The sequence below is a fragment of the Rhinoderma darwinii genome, chromosome 3 (genome assembly GCF_050947455.1).
Source record: "Rhinoderma darwinii isolate aRhiDar2 chromosome 3, aRhiDar2.hap1, whole genome shotgun sequence".
NCBI lineage: Eukaryota > Metazoa > Chordata > Amphibia > Anura > Rhinodermatidae > Rhinoderma > Rhinoderma darwinii.
In genome coordinates, this window is record NC_134689.1 from 375,008,261 (window position 1) to 375,033,404 (window position 25,144).

Here is a 25,144-nt window from a genome sequence, read left to right on the forward strand (position 1 = left end):
ACAAACCTCATGAGAACTTCAAGATTCCTTTGATAGTCATTGATAAGACAATAATGTCTCCGGTCTGACAATATCATGAAAATTGAATTTCTTTAATGAAACTGTATGCACCTGCCCTTATAGCTATAGAATAAAGCGTTATACATTAAAGTGTGTCTAGTGTTAATCTCCAACGTACGCACGGATTCAGGGATAGTCTGAAATCCACCTACTGGCTGCTCAGAGGTTCAGACCACCTCTCTGTCCACCCCCTTACTTTACACTGCAGCAGTGTTAATATTGGTTGCTCTGTCCAAGCACTGATTTCTTTTACAGCAAGGACAAAATGATTATAATCTTCAAACAGCTAAACTACCATTAAGAAAAAGGTAGAAAGTGTGCAAATGTACAGACAACGCCTCCATTATGACAAAGTGCCTCCTTTATAGTAGTTGTCTCACGCTGCCAATCCGTCCATATGCCCCATTAGGGCATATGGACATAACGGGGGTGTCCCCCTTTCAAGACCCCCCTTTATGAGCCAGCCCATCTATACGAGCGTCTTTTGCTCTGGTGGACTCGAACAATCCTTGTATTACAAGTATGGCCGTGCAGCTGAATAACCTCCATATTACACTACATTTCCCTTGCAGCGGCGGTACATAGGAAATACCTTGCTGGCCGCCACATCTTCTGGCAAAATCAGATCGCCACGCTGGTTGCATCGTGAAAGTGATGGTCTCTGATAAGACAACCCCTTTAACAGTGCCATCAAAGTGACCCTAGACACAGCACCAGAAATGACCCCAATAAGCAATGTCAGAAAGCGGCCCACCCCATGAACAATGTGCTACAAAAATCAGTGCCAGCTGACTGTCCCCCATAAACAATACTACAAACTGTGTCCCTCCTAAAAAGTGACCTTTCATGAACTGTGCCAACATGCTTCCCTTTAAAGGGTAACTAAACTTTCAGAAAACTTGTGTCATAGTGACACGTCAGAAGTTTTGATCGGTGGGGGTCCGAGCACTGAGACACCCACTGATAACTAAAACGAAGTGGCAGAAGCACTCGGGTGAGCGCTGAGCCGCTTGGTTTATGATTGGCTTTTCTCGGAAAGCCGGTGTAACGGTGTACGGACTCAATAGAAAGTCTACGAGTTCGTACACCGTTACATCGGCTTTCCCAGAAATGAGGATCAGAAACCAAAGCGGCTCAGCGCTCACCCGAGTGCTTCTACCGCTTTGTTTTAGCGATCAATGGGTGTCTCAGTGCTCGGACCCCCACCGATCAAAACTTCTGACATGTCAGAAGTTTTCTGAAAGTTTAGTTACCCTTGAAACAGCCATAGAATAAAATGCAGCAGCCACTAGGGGGAGCTCACTGCATAAATATTTATATAGATCCCATTGAAGTGAGTAGAAACTAATATATATATATATATATATATATATCGAATTCCTACTAGTGGCACCTGCCAGAAACCGTTTGCTACAGACTCACCTACTCTACTGGGAGTTTGGGAGATCTTCCTCATTTCAAGACCCTGCTCGACAACCCAAGATAATAGGCAAATATTGAGTTCAGAAAGGATTTCCACCTAAAACTGGAGATGAATAGTTAAAACTAGAGAACTTCAAGTCTCCATTCCACAGAGTGAAACCTCCTACAGTCCATACATCTTATCAAGCGATAACTGGATCTTCTTGTGTAGTCATTCATTATGTGCAATAAGGGTATAAGGTTGTGAGATTACACACTTCTCCTGGGTAGGTATAGAAGGACACAGAGAGTTTATAAGTATCAATATGAATGTATTTATTGAATAAAGTGAAGCTGTGGCCCCGGGAGCCACTACAATATCCCCATCGAGACTGGTTCCCCCAGTAACACGGTTCATATTAACCAGGGTAAAAGTGCAGAAGGGGTGCGGTGTGCGGCACCTTTATAACACGACAGGCAGAAGTAGACACAGCTGCAGAGTGGTCACTCCATCAGAGAACTCCGAACACCCATTCAATAATAAAAACCAAAACAAAGAACGTGCAAAGTGGATCTACTGTCAACAATCTGCAGGGCATCGCTCCAATCCTACAACACTTTGTCTGCAGAACATCACTTCTAACTAGCAAACCATTACATGCCTGAAGAGTATCACCCTGATACCACAATCACTTGTGCTGGGAAAGCATCACCCCTTTTTACAAAACTCTTCATACGCCTGAAGATCACTCCCGTTCCCCGATGCGGTGTACAGCAAGGAATCATGCTAAATTCCTATTAGCCCGCAGATCTTAAGATCATAACACCAACCCACTATTCCCATGTACCTTGAGTTCATTATGCCAAATCTAACTATCCCTCATATGGCTACAGAGCATCACTCCAATCCCACAATGCATTATGTTCCTTTAGAGTATCACTACAATTCCACTATTGCCACGTATACATAGGCACACCACGTCAAGTCTCACAATCCCTCATATGGTGGCAGTGCATCACTCCATTTTCACTATGCCTCATGTTCCTGCAGAGCATCACTCTAGTCCCACAATGCCTCATGTTCCTGCAGAGCATCACTCTAGTCCCACAATGCCTCATGTTCCTGCAGAGTGTCTATCTAATCCAACAATGCCTCACGTCCCTGGAGATCATCACATTAATCCTAAAAAAAAATATCGCTCTTGCAGCACATTACCACACTCATACAAGTCAGATGCCCGCACAATTCTAGATCACCGATCGTGAATCCCACATTGCTTTGCTTTCTCCAAACGGCCAACCTTTCGTGTCTCCCTGCTGCCCGCTTCTTATGTATTTGGCACTCAATAAAATGAGACAAACATTTAGTACTATTTACACACTATACACATATAAACAACAGGCGTGCAAGACGCTCCTTGCACGGAATATAGTGCACTGATCACAATAACGTCATGTAAAGGTCCGTCCGCTGGAGCGTCTGACACTGTACAAAGTTCCTTGCAGCCGGTGAACAAGACAGGAGACAGAATGCCCATCAAATATTCTATAAAAACAGTGTGAACGAAGCAAAGTGGTGAGCTGTGGTGTGGAAACTTATTGCACTTGAAGTCAACAATATAAATATGTACTGTATAGACTTTTATACATTTTCAATACTCTACAAGGATCAAGGCCTCAGGCAACAGTAGTCGTGTAATTCAGACATCAAGCTTCCGTCATGTAACCGCAAGTTCCAGTGACTTCTATGGCCTCCAGTCATGTGGAGTCCTACAACGCCCGGAACGTCACAAGTTGCCCAGGCTATTTTAAATCCCAAAAATGAACACATATGAACATCAAAATTCACATATAATGCACTTAAAATGTTTTTTTTTTTTACTTATCTTGTACTGATCCGGAGTTATATTCTGTATTATAGTCCAGAGCCGTATTCACAATTCTGCTGGTTGTCATTGGAAACAGTCAGCAAAATTGTTGTCAGACCATTACCCCCTCTCTCAACTGAGCTCTTATAATGCAGTGGGACAGATCGTTTTTCTTACATCAGTTTACTGTATAGTTCCAGATGTAAAGAAAAATTCCCAGAATAAAAACCACTAAAACAAGCACTGAACAAGCAAGGATTGCTGGAAAATGTGAACTCTGCAAAATTGTGAATGCAGCTCTGGGCTGGAATAAAGTTCAAAAATGAGTGCAAGCTAAATAAAGAAATGAATCTGTAGTTTGTCAACTTTTTATGTAGATTGTATCCGTATAAAAACGGTGAACGGTTATCTCATACTGGTCTCCTCCACAGCTCTATTCCCATTCTGCAGTCTCCTGGGCTGACATCTCCAAGTATTTCCTGCTGGCTCAGCCTTTGCGCTTATTATTGCACTGTAGGAAGTGTCGTTTTTATACTAAGCACTGTACAATAATCTGAAAAATGCAGCAGTGCACGGAATCCTAGAAGCTTGGCTTAGCCGTTAAAGGTTGCCTGTCAACGAGGTTGTTGACGGTTTCCAATAGCAACCAGCAAAAATGTGAATATAGCTGTGGAGTATATAATACAGGCTGTAACTCAGGATCAGCACAAAATAAGTAATGCAATGTATTTATAAAGTTATTCAACTTTAAATAAAGACAAAAAAAAGACCCCAAAAAATTTAAGTCCATTACTTTCCAAACATTTAAAAGGGACCTCTCTACATTTTATACAATACATCAGACATCTGTAACTACTGACATTAAACGTAAGGCTAATATAAATTGTGTCATCTTATAGGATGATAAAAAAACAAGCTCTAGATCATTCATGTGATCGCCTTGTTCACACTGAAGCATTTACAATAAACAAAATAGTAATATATAAGTATGTACACATTAACACAGGTTGTTGTTTAGTGTCGGAGTTTTAGTAATACTGTAGGTAGGAGGACATAGAACGGTTTGGTTAGACAGAAGCCGATGGAGAAAGGGCCGTAAGGCTTACTTGGCAGAGTTCAGCAAACTCTTATAGGCACCTGATTCATGTCAGCTGCCATTTTGTCTAAGTCTATATTTACTCAATATATAGAAGGGCTAAAATTCCACCAAAAACAATAAAAAAAAATGTAAGGGGTCATCAAGGTTAAGACGACCCTTGGTCAAATTCCCTTTTAATTAACCATGAACACATTGCCATGAAAACAAGTTTACAGCTTACAACCCAGAGGTCAGATGAGAGGTGGTTCCCATAAAAGACCCCCTTTGATTAACTATAGAGAGGGACACATTACTGTCCCCTTTAGTTGGAACTAAAGTAATTCTCCATTTTTTGAAAACTTCTATTTCCTAGCATTCCGGGGAAAACGAAACTATGTTATATGCCTAGTGCATGGCATGGCCTGAGGGGCGGAGCATGACACAAGAGTTCTCCCTGAGCAATGCACCGCCTCCTGAACTTGGCATAGCACAATGTATAATTTTAAGATTCAAGAATCCCCCAAACCCACTGTTTCTTTGGTGTAGGCACACCATTGATCTGAATGGCATTTACTTACTTGCCACAGTACGCCTAATCATAGAGGAACTTTACCGCTAAAATACCCATAAAGGAAATATTACTTAATGGGGACCTCTTGTTCAGAGGGTCTAAGAAATTTAGCAAAACTGGGGCTTCCAAAGTGACCAATCAGGATACGTTTGAAATGCATTTGACCTTTGGCAATTCCTCTTTGAACTGCTCCCATGAGGTCTTTATATAGAAAGAAGAACAGGCCATTAGGATGCAGTCTACAGAGAATTGGTTGGACTCTTGATGACCAATCTTCTATCCGTTCATGTCCTCCCTGCTAACACCACTTAATGGGGTTGTCCAAGATTAGAAAAAAAGTCAGATTGTCCGTGGGCTGTGCCTGGTACTGCAGTTCAGTACAATTTACTTGAATGTTAGTGACCTGCAATACCAGGCACAGGCCAAACTGGGGCTGTTTTGGACAACCCCGTGAAACCTGATCTTGGGAGCCATGGCTGAAGACGTAACCATGTTTCCTACAATATGTAGGCAGTGCACAGGATGAGCTGCAGGCATTGATCTCAATGTACACTGCTGGTCCTCAATTGTGGTCCCCTACATCAGCTTGAGGTGAGAAATCGCACAAGGGGACATTGGTAACACTTCAAGTTCCCGGTCTTATGGACCCAAGTTGTTAAGAACTTGTAAAGGACTCCGTGCCAGGCCGCTGTTGCTATGGCACCAAATACAAACCACTTGGGTTCCCCTAAAAAGGGATTCTGACGTACCATTCGAGGCCCAGTATGGTATGTAATACTAAATTCATTAGTCTAACGGAAGTGTTCCCATAATTTATATAGAGGTATATTCTACCTTCTTTGTATTACTGGTCTGGAAGAACTGTGCCTTGTAGTGGCAGCCATTCCGTGGACTTCAAACCGTGACAATGCAACTAACCACGCTGAAACGGATGCGGACAGAGGCACGAAGCCCACAGTGGATGCAGCCATTCTTGAGCTAAACCCATTCACATATGCATCAATTGATAACCTATTAAAGGGGTTCTGTTAAATGGGCACTCTTTGGGCTTATACATTGTACCTGGCTATGTGGACCACACTGGTTACACAGTCTAGGTCCATGGATGAGATATGCGTACCTATTATTCTACCCAGGACAAAATTAGTGCCCTCTTACAGTAGAGATGCGATCCCTTGGGAGAACCCTAGAACTAGTGATGTACCACCGGGTGCCATGACACATACAAGCAGAACACCTATACAGCCCACATAATGGCTGGCCACTGTCATTAGGGGATGCTTTTAAGACATGACATGTTTTCTTGTGACCTCTATGGTGAGTAGGTTTATAGGAACCTGCAAAATACTGTATAAAAGGTGTCAGGAATACTGATCCAGTCCTAGAAATGACATTTACAAAAGACATTAAATGTGTTTCGGACTATTTTTCCAAAGAGTATGGGGCTCTTATTGCCCGTTATTAATTTAGTGCAAGTAAGGGATTAAATGTGGGACTGTAAATTGCCCCATTTTCCCATGACTACATAGTGATGATGGGGTAAAGCCTGGAGATGTAGCTTCGTCCTTCAGATTGGTACTATAACCTACGATTGATCTCTACCGGAGTAGATTATGAGAACTGCTTCATTTTACCCCACGAGTCATACGAGAATCTTGTTCCATGCTCCCACCGATTGACCACAGGCCTGCATCATGAGGTTTATACTCGCCCCCATGTGATAACAGCAAAGATCCTTTTTTGGGTTAAGTAAAAGCAGTTCAAGCACCCATTACGTACCATAGGATTGTTAATTCTACAGGAGAAAACTGAAGCTGTTCAGCAGTTCAGTTACAAAAGGTACCAAGAAATATTCAGTGCTCGTCTGCTTCAGCCCCCCATCCCCCTGTGCTATTCCTCCTCTGCTGGATCAGGTGGGGTATCAGATGTTGCTCCATTGGTTTCCACTCCCTCTTCACTGTCAGAGCTGGCAGAACTTCTGAGAGACCGCAGGAAGCAGGCCTTGTGCGGGGAGTGAGGGTATAGGGCGTCCTGCAATGCTCCAAGGGGCCGGGAGAGAAGCTCCTCATCTGAAGATGGGAGGGAGTCTTCATCTTCTTGCCCTGAGCGGGAGGAGAGGTCCAGTCCATCAAAGGAGATGGGATCAGAGAAAGGTTTATGACCTCGAATAATGAGGATCTTGGGACATGAAAAAGAGAAAACAGGGTTATATTAGAAAACCAGACCCTTTGGCTTCCTTCACACACACTTTTATTTGCGGTGTTTTTTTTATGGCTTGTAAAAAGCACCATGAATTTTTCTGCAAGCACTCTTTTATTTGGGTGGCGTATTTTTTAGTCAGTGGAAAAATGGCTGAAAAAAATGCCATGCCTAGAGGTTGCTGCGTTTAAAAAAAAAAATGTGATGGACTCAAGAAATGTGGCATTTTTTCCTAAAAGCGAGTGTGAAGACAGCCTTACTAGGTGTTTTTACAAAGTTAGGCCCCATGTACACGGCTGTAAAAATCGCCCGTAATTATGGTCCGTAATTACGAGCCAATTCATTTCTATGGCCGACGGACACCTTCCCGTATGTCTACGGGAGGGTGTTCGTGCCGTAGAAACTTGCCCAAAAAAATACGTCATCTCCTATTTTTTCATTTTACGGACCGGACCGGATTACTTTATAATCGGAGCACGGCTCGTAAAAATGGCCGGCTGTCTGAGCCCGTAATTACGGGCACGGTCGTGTGCATGAAGCCTTAGGGGTTCATTGATAGAAGACAAAACATTGCGCCAATCTTCATTATAATTTAAAATGTTCCATCTATATATAATGATGACTAACTGTAAGTACGGTGCTTTTCTTATCATGTACGGATTTTAAGTTACATGATGTTTTCTTCTCTAGTCACATCCAAAGTTGCATAACATTTTCTGTTTGTTAAAACCTAACCGGGCCGGATTAAAGGGGTTGTCCACTACTGGACAACTGATGACCTATCCACCGGATAGATCATCAGTACATGATCTGTGGGGGTCCGACACCCAGACCCCACACCGTTAAGCCACTCTGGCTGCCTCCGAGCACTGGACATACATGCCGGAAGCAGTTGGCTCCGGCCACTGAATAGCGGTCCAGCTGCAGTACTGGAGCTCTGCTCCTATACAAGTGAATAGGAGCAGAGCTGCAGTTCGGCAGCACGGCCGCTATGCTATGTACGGAGTCAAAGGCTTCCAGCTCCGTACCTCGCATAATAGGCCATAACATCCGGTGCCCAGAAGCAGCCGGAGCGGCTCAACGGTGCGGGGTCCGGGTGTTGGACACGCAACGATGATACACTAATGACCTATCTAGTGGATAGGTCATCAGTTGTTCAGTAGTGGACAACCCCTTTAAGGTTTACATAGCTGATAAGGTTGGAAAAAAACCCACAATGGTCCATTAAAGTGGAATTTCCATCTTAGACATTTATGGCATATTCACAGGATATGCCATAAATGCCTGATAGATGCGGTTCCCAGCACCTATATTGAGAACGGGGGTCACTTAACCCCAGTTTCACCTGGTGCAAAGGCTGCTGGATGCAGATTTCAGGTGGGGACTAGTGGAGAGAGCCACACACATGTGCAACCCTCTATCTGATAGTGCCCGTCTGGAATATGCGGCCAGTGCCGGCTGCACCAGATCAAATGGTGGTCGAGTGACCCCCATTCCCAATATAGGTGCGGGTCCCAGAGCTGGGACCCATATCTATCAGACATTTATGTCATATCCTAAAGATATGCCATAAATGTTTTTGATGGGAATACCCCTTTAAGTCCAACCTATAATCCTACAGGCTTAATCCAAAGGAAGGCAAAAAACCCATATAAGGTGGATGGCAATAGCTTCATATTAGGGGGAAAAAAATCCTTCACAACTCCAAAAATGGTAACCTGAATAAACCCCTGGATCAACGACCCAGCTCCAGAAAATTTGGTGGGGTCCCACATCTTACTATTGGAACCCAGACCACCTGCCACATATAAGAGGTGGCCGCACATGCACGTCTCCATCTCTCTCTTCCAGGCTGGATAAGATTGCTGAACAGCCATTTGGGGATTTCTGGAAGGTAGGGGTCCCAAAGGTGAGAAGTATATACACTTGTGCAGCTGATACACTTTGATGCGCTGCTTTGTGTCACACTGCAGCGCATTGTTCATACATCAGACAAGTGTAAACACTACATCTCCAATGATGCAACACACAAGCTCTGTAGGAAGAGATATTACGTCAGAACTTCTTTCTTTATATAAAAGTATAATTTTATAGATATTTAATTACAACACTGTTTTAAATGTAATTTCAGTAAAATTATACTTTTTATGGAGAAAGAAGTGCTCAACAGGGTCTTCTTTCCCCGCTGATTCCGCCAAGCCCGTTCCCTTGGCTGTGGTTTCGCTAGATAGTAGGTAGGGACAGTGGGAATCTCGTTCATCCATTCATGCGCGTCACTAATTAGATGACGAGGCATTTGGCTACCTTAAGAGAGTCATAGTTACTCCCGCCGTTTACCCCTTAAGGAAACCACACCCCTTTTCCCAAAAGTGGCGAAGGAGACGTAAAAAGGTCAAAAAGTCCCTCCATAACGTTCATCTGTAGAACCATTCATAAAAACAAACAAGGATTTACCTCCTGCCTTAGTTCTTCGATTTGATCCTTCAGCTCCCGGATGTACTGAGAAGAATCGGAATCATTCAGTTTCCCTTTTATTACCCCCTCTTCTTTCTATAGGTGTAGGTGGGAGAAATAAAGCAAAACTCAATCCTAGGAACATGACAGATCATATAGAGGTTAGTGGAAAGGCAGAGATCTCAAGAGTTCATACGCGTATCTTACCTGTATCTCCAGTTCTGCTACCCGCTGACGCATTTCAGCAACAGCTGCCATACTGTCTGCTTCTCTCAGTCGCACTGCCATTACCTCTTCTTTATTCTGGTAACATGGAAGGGAATTTAGTATTGGCAGGACAGAAAAACTATAGTTGTAGCAGAGCTGAGTTACAATGTGGTTTTACACATAAGGTTGCTTATCTACAGTACCTTTAGTGCCAATACAGCTTTGAGCTGATCAGCTGTCGTGTCTGGCAGACTGGTTGCTAAGGATATACTGCCTAACAACTACAGCCTTTTACACTCCTCAACATTGAAATTTCAACACCAAGAAGGACGAGCCGTAAGGTTATGCACATCGAGGAAGGAGCAGGTGTCGCTAAGATCTGCAAATGATACAATTTTCAAGCACCTCGCTCCAATCTGTGGTATGTTGGAGGGGCATAAAAGACAGATTGAAAGCAAAGTTTTTTTTAGCCACACGAAACCTCAAAAATCGGATCAAGTGGTGCGGGATGATTGTGCGATGCCACCTGTTGGTCGACGTGCCCGTTATCTTCACTTGTCGCAAACTGAGAGGGACAGAATCCTTGAACTGAGAGACCTTGGTTTATCACTCCGGCAGATGGCTACGCGCCTAGGCCGAGATGTCAGCACTGTTCAACGTTGCGTGTCCCAGAGGTTGGGAGAACAACGACGAACGGGAATGACAGCAGAACGTGCGTGGAGGCAAATTTCTGCACGGACGGATCATCTGATTGGAAGAATGGCGCGTAGTGATCCATTCTGCACTGCAAGTGAAATTGTACATCCGATCTTAAGCCTAGGGAGGCAACCAGTGTCTACACAAACCATCAGAAGACGTTTGAACGACAAATGGGCTACAAGCCAGACGTCCAGCTACAGGTGTTCCATTGGCCACATGCCACCGCTCTCAAAGGCGATCATGGTGCACAGCAAGTCGAGTCCCGCTTTTGTTTCGGACGCAATGACAGCCGGAGATTGGTCTAGAGACCACGTGGGTAACGCCATGAAGAGGCCTTCACACGGTAACATCACACCGGATCAACACCCGGGATTATGGTGTGAGGTGGCATAATGTACGGTAGCCGGACCCCTCTAGTCTTCAGTTCAGGTACACTAACAGCTCAGCGTTACATTTATTTGGTTGCGGAACCAGTGTTATGGCCATTTCTACAAAGTGTCCCAGAAACCGTTTTTCAGCAGGACAACACCAGGCCGCATGTTACCTGTGCTACGGTGAGCAGCCTGCGTGGCCTAAACATGCTACCATGGCCTGCAGCGTCTCTGGACTTGTCTCCCATCGAGCACATCTGGGACGTCATTGGTCGGCAGTTGCAAAGGGAGCTGCCAGCAGCCAATCTTGATGACTTGCGTGCCCAAGTGCATTCAGCGTGGCATAACATTCCTGAGACAACCACTAATAACCTCATTGATAGCATGCCAAAGCGTGGGAGGGAGTGTATTTCTGCATGTGGCGCTCATACTATATACTGAATAAATCAAGATGTTTGGAATATTTTGTTTCCATTTTTATCATTTGCATATTATTAACATGTCTATCAAGTCTGTGATTTGCACAATTCCAAAACGTTTCCTTCTTGGCGTTGCAATCTCAATGTTGAGGAGTGTATAATGGATTAGCAGGCAGCAAGTCCTTAGGAACCAGTCTGTCTCACATAACTCCGAGCACCAGGCAGGAGAGAGATTTGTGCTGTTGCTGCCCAGACTGAATACAATTGTAGCAAACTCTCAGCTACGAGCAGAACGAAGTCAGACTAGATGTCTGCGTCTAAACGTAACATAATATTACCACTCCGGCACTGGCAGCACAAGGATGTTGAAATGGTGACAACCACAAAGTATAGTAAACCGTTGCATAACTTGTCATTACACAATGATTACGTTTTATTTACATAAGACCGGAAAAATATATTTATCTGCTTGCTGTTATTGAATGGAAACATTGCTGTCTACACGCAGAGGTCAAAAAGCCTGTCGTGATAATGTACTGCCACATAGGTCTATGGTTCATTATATATATATATATATACGCACATACACACACATATACACATACACACAAGGTCAAGACAGGTTTTGAGACACTGAATGTAAACAAGAACGTTTTCATACATGGACATCAAGCAGAGATATTGATAAGAGCAAGAAATTAAGAGAGTATATTAAGATCCCTTTAATGTGGCATCTGATAGTCCAAAATATACAGGAATACTTTTCACTGGCCTGCAAAACGTCAAGAAAAATCATTATTTACTTTTCTATGTCCATCTAAAAATCCAGAATCTGGCGTCCATTGAATATCTTAGATGCCGGACTAAAGGAATTTGACAGTAATAAGGGCAGTATATGAACACGGTGCTTATACACAAGTGTCGCTCATGAGAAGTCATTGTCACAGATTCTTGACACTCACCTTACATTCAGACACTGCATGTCTCCGCTTATCCTCACTCATCTGCGTCTGCAGGGCCTTGTTCTGTGTGGCTTCATTCTGAACTCTGCCTCTCAGCTCCTTGCACTCCTTCTCCAGACGAGAGAGCTGTTTCTCATGCAAGACTTCCTGGAAGGAACAGAAGAGCCTCAATGTACTGGATTCCCCCAGAATACACCAGCACATTTCGGTTGTACAGACTATTCAAAGTTACTTTTATATATACAGATGTGTCCGTCCACCCTTAACTTTTCAGTAATTGCATCAAGTTAGACTCTGTTCACATCTGTGTTTGAGGCTCCTTTAATGACGTGTCGCAGATTCCGTCGTCGTCGCTGGACACAATAGCATGCTGCGCGATTACCACGACATAAACCAGACAGAACCCATTAAGGTCAATGGGTTCCATTGGGTGGCGTTGGTTTTCGTCATGTGACAGAACCGGCGTCTCCGTTTGTTTGTAGTTCTGTGACGGAGCAGAACAGAAAACCAGAACACAGAGCCTTATATAATTTGGCACGATACCAATTTAATACAAATCGTATGCCACGCAGTAAAAAAAATATATATACGTTCCCGTATACGTTTTTTTTTTTAACATGGGAGTCCATGGGCGACAGAGAAATCTGTCACAGCCACCCAGTAAAAAAAATGTCCGTCGGAGTTATAGTTTTTTTTACATGTTTGTTTAACATGTCGCACCCCACACCTCGGAATATGTTTTATAGGGGATAGATAGGGGTTAGAGAGAAGTGAAGGCAAAATACATCCATAATAAAAAACAACTTAATTCTGCCACTAACGTGTGTAAATAATATTTGTATAATCATCACATTCTGGAGTTCGAACCGGACAATTCTGGGCATCAAGTAGAAGGGCATATCTTGTACTCCAAGAAGGAAGCTATGTGGTTGGGTTAAACTAGTGGATGTTAAAAGGGCTATAGTTATCACCTATCCACAGGATAGGCTATAAATGCCTGATCGGTGGGGCTATGACCGCTGGGACCTCCACCGATCCCTAGACCCCAAGCACCCTATGTGAATGGAGTGGTATGTGAATGCTCGGCCACCACTCCATTCACTTTCTAGCGGAGTGCCATCTCCAGCAGCCACATAGAAAGTAAATGGAGCGGTAGCCGAGCATATGCAGTACTGCTCCATCCACATAGGGCACTCCCGTTATAAGGATCGAAGAGGCCCCAGCGGTTGGACCCCCGCCGATCAGACATTTATCACTTATCCCGTGGATAAGTGATAAATGATGAGTATGGGAAAACCCCTTTAAGAGCTCTTGTTGCTATACTGTTTCTAGAAGCAGAGTTTGGTGGGCCTCATACTGTGCCTGGCATCCAGCTGAAAAGGACATTTGGGAGGAGAACTGTGAGCTACTGTATGTCATCCGTACTCAGACAATCAGCATGGCTGAGAACATTCCTTGCAATGCCGACTGACAGACAACCGTTTACAATGCTCCTCTTCAGTTGGATGCCAGGCGCTGGTTCTGGGAACTGTATATTGGCAGCCCTTCGCACTCGCTAGTTGAACCTTTTTTGAGCATCTTATAGATGCCTTTGCCTCTGTTGGCTTCAGTCACATGACAGAGGCACTTTAGCAATAATGCACGCACACATACATATGCAGTAAGCATGCCATGTGTGCAAACTGCCAGTGTGAGATCGCCCTAAGAGCAGAAAGGAGAACCAGCCTGATGAATGATAGGTGAAGCTTTTCTTTGCCGACCCTGGTTTATTCAATAACGTCTGACGCCTGACCTATCCAACTAGGGGTATAGAACACACCACTCGATATGCAACACAGAAGACAATCACAGATGGAAAGTACACCTGACTTTCCAGTATAAGAACCCTCTGTCGAAGTTCACGTGTTTCGCTTTGAGCCATGACTTCTCGTAACCGACACGACATGACCTCGTCCTGTAGGTCCCCAGTGGCACTCTTACGAGGAGAGTCTTTCCAAATACCTCCACCCCGGGAAGACAAGCACTGCATAATGAAAGATAGGATGAATCATTACTACACATAAAGAGACTGTATGAATAACAGGCAAGTGAATGGACAATGAAGACGTGGTCTTACCTGCCAGCGGTCACTCAGCTCCGTCACTTGTTTCTGTCCTTCACGCATTACCTGCAGAGCATGAGCTTCTCTCTTCCTCAGACACTGCAGTTCTTCCTGGAGAAGGGCAACGTTGCTTTCATCGGGGAGAGAACTGTTTCTCTAAGAAGGAGAACAGGAAACATGTCCATTGTGTGGTCACGGTCACTGTATCTGTAACTGGTCCAAATTCTTCTACCTACTCCAAACTGAGTGAATATTCCACCAAAAAAACTGAAATTCTTCCCATCACCGATTAAGAATGAAAATACAAACCCTAACCCATCATCTTTTTTATTTCATAAAAGGGTTTCCCACTAAAGACTTTTATATCATACCATTAGGGCCTCCTAGAAGTCGGACCTCCACTGATAATAAAACTAGTGGTGCCGGTGGAGAAGGGGAGGCCACTCGATTGTCTCTCTACCTCCCATTCACTCTAATGGGGAGTAACTGTGCATATGCGGCCACCTCTACTCCAGAAACACAGGGGCGGGTACATCGAATCTCAGGATTGTGGGGATCAGTTCTAGTAAAAACCCCTTTGAGTTCTTAAAAGCGTTGTACGGATCAACAAAAAAGGTGCCAAGCAGAGGAAATGGCTTCAAATAATAAAAGCATTACTTACCTGTAAAATCCACATTCGGTCTGTTTACTGTACTGCAGCGATGACGTCACTTGTGATGACATCACTGGCCTCAGTTGTGGCTGCAACTGTTACGTGTCAACATGACGTCATTGCTGAAGCAAAGTAAACAGAGACCGACGGGGAGCATTGGAGACTTAACGCTTCTTTTATTATTTTGTGGCATTTCCCCCTCTTGGCCGTTTCTACTTTATTTTTCTGTATCCCGGACAACCCCTGGAATTTTATACATTTCACTTTGTAGGCTGTGGAGTGGACTAGGAGCTTCACATCAAACAGAGCTCCAGTACCTAGTATGATAGATTAAGAAAATGACGTGAAGATAATAGGCACACATTAAGACCATCCTCAATTTCTATCTCCCTAGGGTGCAGCATGGCGACATCTCTGACCAGAGGCTGCAATCTTTGAATGGCCCAAGGCCTATTTACTCTGCAATGACAGATTTTCAATAGATTAATGGTCATCATGGGCATTTTCCCCTCACAGTTAGGCCTGATTCACACGAGCGCTGCGCATCTCGGACATGAAAGACAGCAGTTCTTCACGTCCGAGGTGCATCATTGCTCGGCGCTGCAGGACGCGATGTCAGCGCATCACCCATAGTTGAGAGTCTATGGAGGGATGCGTGATGTGTGAAAAGATAGGACATGTCCTAATCTCCCACAGACCCTTCACACGGAACGTTGAAACAACGGCTGCGTGAACGGCCACATTGAATAACAGAGGTCCATGGGATGACCGCTGTTTCAACGCCTGTCCCACGGACGTTTAACACGTTCGTGTGAATCAGGCCTTAACAAGAGCACGACCACCTGGATTTCTATGCTCTTTTTGGCAGAGCTGTATGCCAGTCACCATATCAGAATTGACATTCAGCTCACCATTGAGATCATGGCAACGTCCACACTCTTATCACATCTTCCTCTGTGCCTTATGTAAACGTTAAAGTGAGAGAAAATGTTAAATACTTGTTTTCAGGTTGGGGCAAATACCTTTCAATCGCTGTGGACCTCAACAAGCAGCTTGGCACTTCATTATATCCTATAAGTGGCCTCAACCACTTTTCTACACGCCTGTAGGTCTAAGATGTTTAAAAGGGTTTTCTTCGATTAAAAAAAAAAGCTTCTGATTTTTTCCCCAGAAACAGCGCCACTCTTGTTCATAGGCTGTGTCTGGTAGTGTAGTTGATTCCCATTGAAGTGAATAGCCCATGGACAAGAGCAGCACAGTTTCTGCAGAAATAAAAAAAGACCCTATTTTTAATCCTGAACAATCCCTTCAATTGACTTCATCTCTTTGTCTCCGGCCTTACCTGTTCTGACCGGTCCACCCGACAACGAACACTCACCTTTTCTAGCTCAACTACTTTTTCTTGCATTTCCTTCAAGGCTCCCAACGTCTCAGCTTCTCTAAGCCGTGAGTGTTCTAGTTCGCACTCCAGGTGACTGACTAGCTCGTCTGTAACATGTGGATCATTCTGCAAGGAAAGAAAAGAAGATTTACTAATCCTTTAACCCCTTGCCGTCACAGCCATGTTTCGGTTTTCATTTTCGCTTTTTCCCCCACTTTCCAAAAGCCATAGCATAGAACGTACTGGAAAACTGGGAAAAAATACATTGTGGGGTGGAATGGGAAAAAAACAGTGATTCCTCCATTGTTTTTGGGGTTTCATATTTACGCCATTTACTGTGCAATAAAAATGACGTTAACGTTAGTCTGCGGGTCAATGTAATTACGGCCATACCAAAATTTATATTGTTTTTATGTTTTACTACTTTTACAAGGAAAAACCTAAGTGTTAAAAAAATGTTTTGATTCGCCATAACTTTGTGTTGGTGTGGGGGGCTTGTTTACTGCAGGGCGAGCTGTAGTTTTTTTGGTACCATTTTGGAGTTCCCCATGCAGGTTAAATAATTTTACATTGTAATAGTTCTGACTTTTACGGATGCGGCCAAATTCTCTTTATTATTTACATTACTTAAGGGGGAAAATAGGAAAAGTTTTTTTTTTTCTTGTTTTTTTTTTTTTAACAGCCGCATTCAGATATTTGGTCAGTCATGTAATACAAGCACAGGCCGGGTGCACCAGACCAAAAGCCACTCCTACTCAGCGACTCCCCGCTTCCGGCTTGTAGAGGGGTTCTGATTCGAAAAATTAAAATTATGAGCAGCCATTTATATACTCCTTTATTTACACCTTTTTTAACCTTTACCTTTAACCCCTTAACGACCAGGCCTATTTTGGGCTTAACCTCTATATGCACCACGACATTATAGCACGTGATGATTGGTGTCAGGTGTCAGCGGTGTATTAGGGTATGTTCACATGGCCAAATTTCAGACGTATACGAGGCGTATGTTGCCTCGTTTTACGTCTGGAAATACGTCTCAAATACGTCGGCAAACATCTGCCCATTAATTTGAATGGGTTTGCCGACGTACTGTGCCGACGACCTGTCATTTACGCGTCGTCGTTTGACAGCTGTCAAACGACGACGCGTAAAAATACAGCCTCGTCAAAAGAAGTGCAGGACACTTCTTTGGACGTTTTTGGACCTGTTTTCTCATAGACTCCAATGAAAACAGCTCCAAAAACGGACGTAAAAAACGCCGCGAAAAATGCGAGTTGGTAAAAAAAACGTCTGAAAAGCAGGGTCTGTTTTCCCTTGAAAACAGCTCTGGATTTTCAGACGTTTTTGTTGACTACGTGTGAACATACCCTTACAGCAGACACCTGGGACTATTGGCCAGGAACAGTGATCTCGCTGTTCCGGGCAGTTTAACACATTAGATGCTGTGATCAATCAAGATCGTAGCATCTAAGACGTTAGAAAGAGGGGGCGCCCCCCTCTGACAGCTTATCGCCCCCACCCCCGCGACCAGTTCAGGGATGCCGATGGTTGTCATGGCAGCCCAGGGGCCTAATGAAGGCCCCTCAGGACTGCCTTTCTTCATCTCATGTTAAACACTGCCTCTGGAAGGGCTTAACAGGAGCCTGTAAAAATGACAATATACTGCAATACATTAGTCGCTGGTTCAAGTCCCATAGAGGGACTAATGAAATGTGTAAAAAAACAAAATAAAAAAAATAAAAAAAGTACAAAAATAAGTTTTAGGTAGTGTAAAAAAAAAAAAAAAAGCCATTTTCCCATTTTTCCTCTAAAGTAATGTAAATAAAATAAAAAAAAAATTGGTATTGCCGCATCTGTAAATGTCCGATCTATTGCAATATACCAATATTTAACCCGCATGGGAACGCCGTAAAAAACGAAAATGCCAGAATTGCTGTTTTTTGGTCACTTCATATTCCACAAAAAATGTAATAAAAAGTGATCAAAAAATCTCATGTAGCCCAAAATGGTACCAATATAAACTACATCTCGCCCCGCAAAAAATAAGCCATCATACCACTCAATCGACTGAAAAATAACAAAAAGTTATGGCTCTCAGAATGTGGCGACAAAACTCAAATTTTATTTGTAACAATTAGTTTCTTCCTTGTAAAAGTAGTAAAAAAAAAACAACTATAAATGGTATCGCTGTAATCGTATTGACCCACAGAATAAAAGTTAACATGCCACTTTTACCATATGGTGAAATCCGTAAAAACGAAACCCCTCAATAGATTGAAGAATCGCTTTTTTCTCCCTATACCACCCCAAAATGTTTCACCCACAGTTTCCCAATACATTATATGGTAAATAAATTGTTGCGTGAAAAACAAGCCCTCATATTTCTATATCGACTGAAAAATAAAAAAAAGTTATGGCTTTTGGAATGTGGGGAGGAAAAAATTAAAACGAAAATCCCAAAAAATGGCTGCACCCTGGGAGGGTTAATGACCAAGCATTCTTTTTTCTTTTTATCATCTTTGCATTCCAAGAGTTAGAACTTTTTTATTTTTCCGTCGACATATGGGCTCGCTTTTTGTGGGACGAGTTGTATTTTTTAATGGCACCATTTTTCGGTGCATATATTATATTGATTAACTCTAATTTACTTTTTTGGGGGAGGGAATTGAAAAAACAAACAGCTATTCCAGCATTGTTTTAAATCGTACGCCGTTCACTAGGCGGCATAAATACCATGTTACCTTTATTCGATGGGTAGGTACGATTATGACGATACCACATATGTTTAGGTTTTTTAAGTTTTACTACGTTTGAACAATAAGGAACCTTTTAAACAAAAATAATAAACTTTTGCATAACCGCATTCCAAGAGCCGTAACTTGAATGAGGGCTTGTTTTTTTTGCGGGACAAGGTGAAATTTTCATTGGTACTATTTTGGGGTACATGGGACTTAATGATTAACTTATTATATTTTGGGGGGGGGGTGGAGAAATTTTTTTCCGATTTCGCCGTAGTTTTTTGCGTTTTAGTACGGCGTTCACCATTTGGTTGAATTAATGTTATTCTTCGTGTTGTTACGATCGTGGCGATACCATATATGTGTATTTTTAAAGGTTTTTTACACTTAAATTAAATAAAACCACTTTTTATGGGAAAAAAAATGGTTTTATTTTATCTTTACGGTTTACCTTTTTTTTTTTTTATAAACTTTATTTAACTGTTTTTTATTTTATTTTTTATTTCACCATGCGACCTTCTGATCGCAGATATAATGCTCTGCTATACTTCATATACCAAAGCATTATTGCCTGTCAGTGTAAAACTGAGCATATAGCTGGGGCAGGCCTGGGGGTCTTTGTTAGGCCCCCGGCTGCCATGGCAACCCGTCGGCGGCCAGCGATCGTACTCATTGGTGACAGGGGAAGCTTCGTCCATCTTTCAAAACATTTAAATGGCACGGTCGCTATTGACCGCGGCATTTAAGGGGTAAAACGGCTGAGCTTTAAGGTTTCTTCAATCTTAGCCATTGCAGCGGGAGCCCAGCTATCAGTCACAGCGAGGCAGCCGTGGTGATCGTACAGGCACAACCTCAGTGCCCACATGATCACCATGCACTGGGAATACACCCTGTGCATACACAATGTATTCATAGGGCCCCAATGACTCGACAGATGCCAAGAGAGTATATGTTGGGGATATATGCATCAGCATACCAATTTTTAACTGTATTGAATAGCATTGATTACACTATTCAATACAGAGGCATTCCACAAAAAAAAAATATTCTTGGCGGTATACAGTATATATTTTTTAATGGGAGCCTATAGGCAATGTATGCCTATACAGTGGCATACATCGGAACTTTTCGGAGGAATATTTTGGGACTATTTGCAATGTGAACAGAGCCTTAGATGGGACATGTTAACCTGTGAGTGACCAGATGTTCCATCACATTGTAGAACCCGTCCTACCTGTTTATCTTGCAGCTGCCGTATAAGATTTTGGGCGCTCTGTAGATTCTCGGCTGCAGTATAGTATTGCTGTTTTACTACAGCCAGCTCTCTTTTTATGGCGTAATTTTCTTCAGCTTCTTGAGCCCGTGTCACTTGTCCCTAAATGTGAAGGACCAAGGAAAAAAAAAAATAATTTCTAAGATCTCGCTCGTGCCTTCCAGCTAACAAAGGTCAGAGTGGTCTCCCCTACTGAGCTGTCAAGTTCTCCTTGCTTGGGTGGTAGAGACTAGAAATTGGTACTGGCGGATAAGCAACACAGTTGTGAGTTTTATTCCATGATAGAGGTAATTAGGAGCCGACTCCATCCATGTATAGATTTAAATAAAGGAATGAAAATGCACTTTAAAGAGAACCTCCGCTCTCCTGACATGTTTGTTTTAGTAAACACTTTATTCATAATGAAACAACAATTTTGGAGCATCTCTTCTTAGAAGTCTGTGGTGTACGGTTCCTCTTGGAAATGTATGAATAAACTGACAACATTCCCCTTGTCAACATAGCGTGTCCCTACAAAGTCCAACACCGATCGGAAACAGTGCCAGAATGTGTAGGAACACACCCTATTGACAAGGGGAATGGTAACACCCAGTTGTCAATTAATTCATACATTTCCAGGAGGAATAACAGAGGAACAACACAATTTAGAGTTCTAAGAAAAGAGTGGAAAGGTCCACGAAAAATATAAGACTTGTGACTGTGGTCCTGAATTAGTTTCTCAAAAGGAGGATTGGGATGGCATACATTTGAGAGACCTCTGAACCAACCCAAAATGAAAAGTGAGTAAAATGGACATCTTCCTTTCTTAATTTTCCTAACATTCTCCTCATTTTGGACCTCCGACCCACCCCCCCCCCCCCACTACCTCCTCTCATTTTCAATGTGACAGGAAAAAGCAGACAAATAAGGCAAGAAGATAGGTAATCATACCTGGATGAGCCTGTCCGCTAACGCAGCACTTTCCTATGAAGTAGTCCGCAGAGACGAGGGGACAAGACGAGATAAAGAGACAGAGAGCGAGAGAAACAAAAAAGACAGAGCAGGAAGGGGGGAGAGAGAAAGAAAAAGGTAACCACCACCGCACTACAAGAGGCAGGACAGAATGACAGATTTGGTTGAAACCAATTTTTAAATTACATAACTCTATAGCAAGAAATGACCCAAAGAGAATGAAAAATGGCTGCCCTACAAGGTACCGTGGGTATATACGGTGTCCACTACTTCATGTATTACCCCTATAACGGACAGGGTTTACGGGTTTAGTTTTGTAGCAGGCGATCAGCCGGTCAGTTTGGTTACTCAATCCATTTTGGTTATACAGCAAGGCAGCCATCTTTAAAACTCCGGCATAGGAAAGCGGGGAATGGAATAAGATGGCCATACTATAGATGGGAAGGCAGGACATGATAAATCGAGTAGACAAGTTAAGCCTTACCTTTTCTAGAGTTTCGATTCGTTGCTTTAGAAGTCGGTTTTCTGTTCGTAATCGCTGTGAAATGTGAAATATAAAGTCAGAATAGTTGTGTACTTACATTACACACACATTGTCCCATATTTTCATTCGTATAAACTTGAAGTAAACTTATTGTATTTTCCTTTTATAAACGTAAAGGAATTATTCACTTTTTACTATCCTTTTTGTTGGAAAGGTGCCTCAAGACTCGTATACAGGATATCCCATTGCTGGGAGCCCCGGTAATCAATGTGTGGAAGAATTTGGCGGCAAGAGTTTAATTCCCCTGCAGCGCCACCACAGGGTAAATGAGGTATAACGCAGTGCCCATTGTAATCAATGGGCTGTTTGAATAATGCGTCCTCCAGAGCAAATAACGCAATTCGTATTCGCTTCATCTAATTGATAAAGATTCTGAACGGCAGACTCTCTCAAATAGGGTGTTTAAAAATGGAGTTTCTGAACCAGACAATCCATTTAGGGGTTGGGATGGGAGGATAAAATGGATGTCTCTAGGAAAATACAGAATATAGTAAAAAAAAAAAATATTATATGACACACACTAGGATCAAGGAAGAAGCAAATACCATGTTAATTGTATTTTTTATGTTGATCTTAATGGGAATGTATTGCCTATATTTTTTTTCTTATTCAAAACCAGATAGTGAAACATAATATATTTTTCTAATCTGTTTTTATTTTCGGATTGTAGATTTTTTTAAAATTCTATTTTCTGCACATGATTATGGAAGCAGCCATCTTGCCTGAGGCGTTAACAGCATAGCATTCAGAGATGGGCTTTACAGCAGCCACATGGACCATGGGAACCTGTGAATGGGAGGAGACCCATTGACTTCTATGGGAGAGTTTTCTAGGCATGCTCTGTAACCTGTACAGAGGTCATTGTGCAGGAAGGAGGAGGGGAAGGAGGAGGGGAGCAGTGTCCATCAACTATTGTCAATGGTGGATCCTGTGTTATGTATACATCGGTGTTACCCGTCATTGTAATCCTGCCTGTGATGATAATGAGAGGACTGCTGTGAAGTGATCTCTACAGAACAGGAAGGGTCAGTCTATTGTGAGGCTCAGTGGCCAGAGTGTAAACTGCAAGATTTTAGGATGATTATTAATATATTTAAAAAAAAATTATAATTATATATATAAAATCACCAAACATTCTTTAAAAAATATATCGAACATTTTCAGATGACACAATCCCTTTAAGATGGCCATTAGAAGATGTATCTCTAAACCCACCTATGGCATCGTTTTTGCTATTCTCTCAACTCTTTGGCCGCATTCATAGAATGATATCTAAATGATATGTAAAACAAAAGCAAGATGCCAAATTTCGGAACCTTTTGTTTCAGTACCGAAGTCATGTGAGATATCACTACATCTATGTCAACAGTTAAGGCCCTATTACACGAACAATGATTGCCGATCATTGCCCTTTGTAAACGGAAATGATCAGGCAATGAACGAGCAAATGCTCGTTCATTGGCTGATCTGCTTATTTACACAGCTAATAAAACAATCACTAATCGGCAGCACATGTCGCTGTGTCAACAGGGAGATGCGCTGCCGACATAATGGAAATGAATGGGGACGAACGATCGCAGTAACGATTGCTCATTCCCATACAAAACCGATCATTGCTCCTTGTGAAAGGAGCATACGAACGCCGATCAACGATCTGTGTAATAAGACCTTAACTCCACCTCTCCTTTTGGTAACCCTTACGAAGTGCGTTCCTCAGCGGGGGCAACAACAAGCCCAGGTAAAAGCTCCATCCAGGGTAGAAGTATGTAAAATCTGTGCTCAACCGCCAGGCATGATGGGAGTTCCTCACAATTTGTATTTTCTGGACCATTGATGCAAATATCAATTGTGGCTGCAAATAGTTTTCAAGTATTATGTCCAAACCTAGAGAAACTAAAAGGGACTGTCCAGGATTAGAAAAACATGGCGCCACAGCTGTGCATGAGTTGTGTCTGGTATGACAGCTCGACTGCAAAACCTCACACAATCTGTGGACAAGTGTGGCTCTGTTTTTGGAAGAAAGCAGCTGTGTTTTTCACAAATCCTGGATAAACCTTGTAGGTTTTATCACTGGTGGAATACGCTCCAGAATTCCTACTATCAGGCTGGTAAAATCCCCACCTCCTAGAACACAACTAATAATGTCTAGACAAAAAGGAGTCATAACCTCCATATTTTCTCATCTTGATCTAGAAGCTTCTCTTAACTTTCCACTTCTATTTAAATACAAGAGCATGAATCATTACCTCAAATGTCTGTCGAATCCCGATTGACTTTACTTTGATGATTATGTTAGAATTTAGAGACAAAATTATTTCATTTATTATTTCCTTCTACAGACACAAATCTTTGCTTCTCTAGTAAAACCTAAAAGGTTTGGCCTCCGAAAAGCATTCTCTAAGGGACTGACGAAGATAGAGGAGCACTCAGCTATTTCATCAGTCCCATAAGGAATGAATGGAGCGGTAGCGCGCACACCTGACCGCTGCTCTATCCAAACAGGGGACACGGACACTCGTTCTCATGATCCCAGAGGTTGGGCACACAGCAATCAAACCATTATGACCGATCCTGGTAGATCGGTGACAAATGTTTTTCAGGGGCTAAACCCTTTAAATGTCTGACAACCCCATCACTAAAAAGGTACCCGCTAGTGATTGCTGTGATGAGGGTTGGGGTCTAAAGGGTGGCTGCAGTGCATGTCACATAGTGAAGAATAGATTTATCATATCATTCTATTATGAATGATGACATAGAAAAGAGAATTATGATGACAGATGCTATTTGCTTGCTTTACTATGGTCAGATAGTTCTCATGCACCATTCATGGTGCTCACCTTGATTTCAATTTGCTCTTCCATCTCTTTGCTTTTAATAGCAGCATATTCTTTCTCCAATCTGAAAAGAAAACCAACAAAATGTCTCAGCTTGAAAGCAAAACAGTAAACCCTATTGGGAATAATGATGAGAGTCTTCATACCGTTTCATCCTCTTAGGGTTGTACTTGACTTGATACGCCTTAAGGATGAGCTTATCTGGGCAGCTGTCAAACTGATATGGGATCACCTTCTGAAAGTACTGAGAAATACCAATACAAAACATTTTACTAAACAAAGGTCTCTGAGAACAAGGTTGTCACCGTACTTGCACCAGAGCTGCTTACATAGAGCGGCTCTCGCTCTGGTGGACCTTCATCAAAACGGCTGGCACGTAAC

The 25,144-nt window shown here is 42.7% G+C and overlaps 1 protein-coding gene across 3 annotated transcripts in view; it reads right to left on the reverse strand.

Moving 5' to 3' along the window:
- Nucleotides 1–1,772: 1,772 nt before the first annotated feature.
- EVI5L (ecotropic viral integration site 5 like) overlaps nt 1,773–25,144 on the reverse strand; it is a 49,489-nt gene continuing 26,117 nt past the window's right edge. For 2 of the 3 annotated variants that reach the window (XM_075858762.1, XM_075858764.1), the window contains exons 9-20: nt 24,910–25,007; nt 24,767–24,827; nt 21,870–21,923; nt 21,365–21,397; nt 20,396–20,536; nt 16,421–16,549; nt 14,406–14,546; nt 14,154–14,312; nt 12,290–12,436; nt 9,839–9,934; nt 9,632–9,727; nt 1,773–7,156 (exon numbers count right to left, since the gene is read on the reverse strand). In XM_075858762.1, coding sequence (XP_075714877.1) covers nt 6,869–7,156; nt 9,632–9,727; nt 9,839–9,934; nt 12,290–12,436; nt 14,154–14,312; nt 14,406–14,546; nt 16,421–16,549; nt 20,396–20,536; nt 21,365–21,397; nt 21,870–21,923; nt 24,767–24,827; nt 24,910–25,007 — 1,443 coding nt within the window. In that variant the 3' untranslated portion in view covers nt 1,773–6,868. The remainder of the gene's footprint in view (nt 7,157–9,631; nt 9,728–9,838; nt 9,935–12,289; nt 12,437–14,153; nt 14,313–14,405; nt 14,547–16,420; nt 16,550–20,395; nt 20,537–21,364; nt 21,398–21,869; nt 21,924–24,766; nt 24,828–24,909; nt 25,008–25,144) is intronic. The other variant, XM_075858763.1, reaches the window with a different exon arrangement.